The sequence below is a fragment of the Vombatus ursinus genome, unplaced genomic scaffold (genome assembly GCF_900497805.2).
Source record: "Vombatus ursinus unplaced genomic scaffold, bare-nosed wombat genome assembly UNPS02014810.1, whole genome shotgun sequence".
NCBI lineage: Eukaryota > Metazoa > Chordata > Mammalia > Diprotodontia > Vombatidae > Vombatus > Vombatus ursinus.
This window is the reverse complement of record NW_020954588.1, coordinates 49,054,285-49,059,079: the sequence shown is the minus strand read 5'-3', so window position 1 is coordinate 49,059,079 and position 4,795 is coordinate 49,054,285. Positions and strand designations below refer to the sequence as shown.

General features: G+C 44.6%; 1 protein-coding gene across 1 annotated transcript in view; it reads right to left on the bottom strand.

Annotated features, from left to right (window-relative positions):
• The window catches only part of LOC114052931 (allantoinase, mitochondrial-like), a 31,839-nt gene that overhangs the window by 12,675 nt on the left and 14,369 nt on the right, over window positions 1-4,795 (bottom strand). Inside the window, exons 4-5 of the mRNA XM_027875720.1 lie at window positions 3,690-3,804; window positions 1,218-1,364 (exon numbers count right to left, since the gene is read on the bottom strand). Of these exons, the coding sequence (XP_027731521.1) occupies window positions 1,218-1,364; window positions 3,690-3,804 (262 nt within the window). The remainder of the gene's footprint in view (window positions 1-1,217; window positions 1,365-3,689; window positions 3,805-4,795) is intronic.

Here is a 4,795-nt window from a genome sequence, read left to right as displayed (position 1 = left end):
CTCTCACTCTCTTTTGTCTCCCTCCTTATTTCTTTCTTCTTTTCTCTTTTCTTCCTTCTCTCCCCCCTCTTTCTCTTTCCCCCTCTTTTCCCCTCATCTCTGTTTCTGTCCCCTCTCTCCCTGCTCTTTCTCCCTTCCTCTCACTCTCTTTGTCTCTCTTTTCTTTCTTCTTTTCTTTTTCTATCTTCCTCTCTCTCTCTCTCTATCTCTCTCACAGGATGGTTCTAGATATCAGTCCAGGAAGAAGGTGGTAATAGTCCCAATTTCCTCTGTTCTGGTCAAACCACAACTGAAGAAATTGTGTCCAGTTATAGAGACCACCTTTAGGAAAGACTTTTACAGACTGGAGGGAGCCCAAGGAAGGCTAATGGGGAAGACCAATGGGGAGTCCATTGGTTGAAGGAACTTCAGCTGTTTAGCCTGACTCAGAGGTGACATGATAGGGTTCAAGTACCCGAAGGACTGTCACGTGGAGGAGGGATTGACCTTGTTCTACTTCCTCCCTAATGACAGAACCAAGAGCAATAGGTTAAGATTGATATCAGGAAAAATATTCCTAATGATGAGAGCTGTTCTGAAGAGTGATATACTGCTGCAGGAGCCAGTGGGGTCCCTCATCCCAGAGGTCCCCAGGAGAAGGCGGTATGGCCCCACTTGTGGGCATTCTTACTCAAGTACCTGTTGAGATAAGGTCATTTTGTATCTCCCCAGTACCCGCACTGTGCCTTATCCTTACTAGGTACTGAATCGATGGGATAGGGCCTACACTGGTGACTTCGCTGACTTTGGGAATTCCCAAATTAGGTGACTTCATCTACCGATTCAGGTCAGCACTTTCTCTTAAACTTACAAAGTCTTGGAGAATTTCCCAGGGTAATGAGAAATTAAGTGACTTGTCCAAAGTCACATAACCAGTATGTGTCAGAGTTGGGACTTGAACTCAGATCTTTCAGCTTCTAGCACTTAGCACAAGTACCTGACATAGAGCAGGCACTTAATAAATGTTTACTGATTGGTTGGTTGGCTTAAGGCCAGCACTCTATCCACATGTTAAATGACCTTTGATGTTCCTTCCATTTCTGGTCTACGATTCTCTGACAATGTTGAACGAGTACATGCCACTAAGTGATTAGGCTGCCCACCCCCACAATCAATCCACAGGGAGGCAGATATCAGCATGTAGCTGGGAGAAGGCTGGGAAAGAGAGGGACACTCACCAGAAGGACGCTGTCTGTTCCCTGCAGTTTCCTCATCGCCATGTGCAAATCCTTGAGGCTGACATGGGGGAATTCCTCCACTCCACTGTCAATCATGAAACACTTAAATCCTGGCACTCCAGCCTCCCTCATGGGTTTGAGTTCAGCCTAAAAGAGGCAGAAACGATGAGAGCCTCCAATCATGACCTTCCAATAAAATCAAATGCTCAGCCAGGTTCACAGAGAGAAGGCAGGCCGACTCACGGAGTTTCTGGTGTGTGTTGAACAAAGGTGGTGGAAAAGCAAGCCGTAGGTGGAGGACTTGGCTTGCGGCAGACTGGAGGCTTTGTATGCGGTCCCTCTCAGCTCAAACACTGGATGCTTCTAGGATTCCACCTGATTCCTGAAACAAGGGACCTAACTAGGTCGGGGTGGGTGAACAGGGCATGGGACACTTTCTGGGCTCCAACAAAGTCTGCCGTTTTCTCAGCACCATTCAGACTAAGACTTATTATCAGAAACATCCAACTCAATGAATTTCAGTTTCTGAGTCAAGAAGGAAGGGGAGGAATCCTCAGAACCAGCACTAGAACACCCCCTACACACACACACACACACACACACACACACACACACACACACACACACGCCCCTTCCTGAAGCTGTCCTATACAGGTGGAGCAGTTGATACGTCTCTCCTACCATCGCTATTATCGGAGTGACCCTGTGCCCTGGATTTTCTGGGAGTCATAGCACCGTAGAATTTCAGAACTGAAAGGGACCTCAGACATCTAAGTCCAACCCATACCTGAAAAGGAATCCTCACTACATCATGCAACCTCAGTGGTCTTCCAGCCTCTGCTTGAAGACCCCCAAGGAGGTGTCCCTTTGGGGCGGCTCTCATTGTGAGCAAGGTTTTCTAGGCTCTGGCCTAGGCACGAGGCACAAATACCCCAGAGCCTATGGCTCTGAGTCTTTTAACTGTTCACCAGACAACTTCCAAAAAAGGTGTATTGTTATTTGCACAGCAATACTAAAATGTTATTTGCTAATACTCCCTCTCTTTTCCAACAGGCTAGATTTTCTTCATATATGTCAACCAAAACAACATATCTTGAGAGACTGAATGCAAAGAAGATATGAGAACCCAGCCATCATCTGTTAAATCAAATGTTAAAGATATTTGCAAAAATATATAAAATAATGCCACTCTTTTCATTTTTTTTTGTTTTGGTTTATTTAGTTGTTTTCATTAAAAATGTTATTCATGCTAGCATATAATGGACTTATTATTCTAAATGAATAAATAAATATTTTAAATTATATTAGTTTTAATTTCTAATGTGGTAAACATCGATAGATATGACTTATATAAACAAAAGCTCTTTGAGGTCCTCAATAATTTTTTTTTTCTTAGGCAATGGAGTTAAGTAACTTGCCCAGGGTCTATCTAGCTGCCCCGTCCTCAATAATTTTTAAGAATATAAAATCTTTCTAAGACCAAAAAGTTTGGCAATTGTTGCATTAAATCATAGAGGAAACAATTCCTTGGGAGCTGGGATTTTTTCTTGCTCTGTCTTGAGGGCAGGAACCTTTCTTTGTATCCTTCATGCTTAGCACAATACGGGCACATAGTAGGTACTTAATAAATGCAAGTCTATTGATTGATTGACTGATTGATTGATTGATCAATCCTGGTCTAAAGACCAAGAGTTCTTAACTCTGTGTGTGTATGTGTATGTGGGTGTATGGGCACATATGTATGCTATGTGTGTATCTGGGATGATTCATTTGGCAACAATCTGGTGAAACTTATGGATCCCTTCTCAGAATAATGTTTTTAAATGTATAAAATAAAATACGCAGGATTACAAAGAAAATCATTTATTTTGAAATTTAGTTATCAAAATGTAAAAAAAAAAAACAAAAATAAATTCATAGATTTCAGGTTAAGAACTCTTGCTCTAGACTCCTGAAATCACAGATTGTCAAACTATGGAAGTAATTGTTATTACTATTAAAAACTTCCTGGATAAAGCACCAGCTCTGGAGTCAGAAGCCCTGAATTCAAATCAGGCCTCAGACATTCACTAGCTGTGTGACCCTGGGTGAGTCACTTAACCCTGATTGCCTCTAAAAACAACAATAACAAAACCACACTCCCCCAAACAATGATGAAAATGAAATGTTAGTGGAAGTGCTGTAAAGCATTGAGTTCAGTGAGATTATCTCCCCACTGTTCGCATTTTGTTTGCACATAGTTATTTATATGTTGTCTCCCCCATCAGAGCGTGAGTTTCTTGAGGGGAAACTCATGTTTTTTTCTGTTCTTCGTATCCTTGGCACTTAGCACTGTATCTGGTGTAGAGAAAGGGCCTGTTAACTGACTGAGTGACTGACATTTATGGACTATCTTCCACATTCCAGGCTTTGTTCTAGGGGCTTTCAGGGGAGGATTTAACTCCAGGAAAGCAAACAGCATGCATTACTCACAGTATTCCCAGGGATCAGCCCGCCCCAGAAGGCCACGTCCACATGGCATTGTCTTCTGGCTGCCCTGAGCTTGGTGTGGAAATTGGTCAAGGTGGTCGTTGGAGGCTGGCAGTTCCTAGAGGAGCAGAAGAAATCAGTTAGTGGAGTTTCCCTCCTAGGCAAGAACCAAGCTCGTCCCAAAGCCGTGTGAGCTCTATCTAGGTCGGGCTCATCAGTGTCGGGAGCACACGGGTGGCCATCTGTGCTCTTTGAGACTGCAGGGCAAGCAGACCTCCGGGAGATCTGGCTGCCCTGGATAATACTTGGGAAAGGTGGATGGAGAGAAGCTGGGCAGTGAGAGGAAGTGGGGAGAGCCTATGGGCAAGAAGCATTTGAAGGTCACAGGAATGGCAGCGACTGCCGAACAGGGCAGCCTCAGAGGACTCTCTGGGGTGAAGCTCAGCAAACAAACAAAGCTCCCCATGCAAATCTCCCACTGGAAGCTTCCATATCCTCTTACTCTTGAGAAGGACAACATGGCGCCATGGAGTGAGAGTGAGGACGGAACCAGAGATCCCACTTCTGACACTCACTACCGGGGTGAACTCGGTTACTTCTGCTTCCTGGGCCTCAGTTTACTCATCTGTAAAGGGAGTGGCTTTTTCCTGTGCTGAAGCTGTGATCCTATGCTAGGACTCACAAGCATCTGAGGGCCAGAGTCCACCGGGAGAGGGCAGGGTTTGTTCACATGTAATTCTAGGAAATTCCTGAAAGGGGGAGCTAAGAGACAATTTTTGGGATTTGACATGGCAGCACTGGATAGCAGATAGAAATTGTCATCACCTGGGGGCAAACTTGGGCTGCGCTTTGCCAGAGCTCGTTATTTTCCACAAAGCTCCAGGGCCCCTCGTTAAAAAGGTGGTCCTCTGAGATCCTGTGGTCATTCCTGGGAGATTCCATTCAGTTCATTTCTCTGAGAAAACCCTCCTTTTCTCCACCATACCACAATTTTTAAAGCGCTGCAGAAAAAGAAGCCCAGCTTGGATGGAAACCTCTCTCTAGGGAGCTAAGGGAAGCAAAGTGTGTGTGTGTGTGTGTGTGTGTGTGTGTGTGTGTGTGTGTGTGTG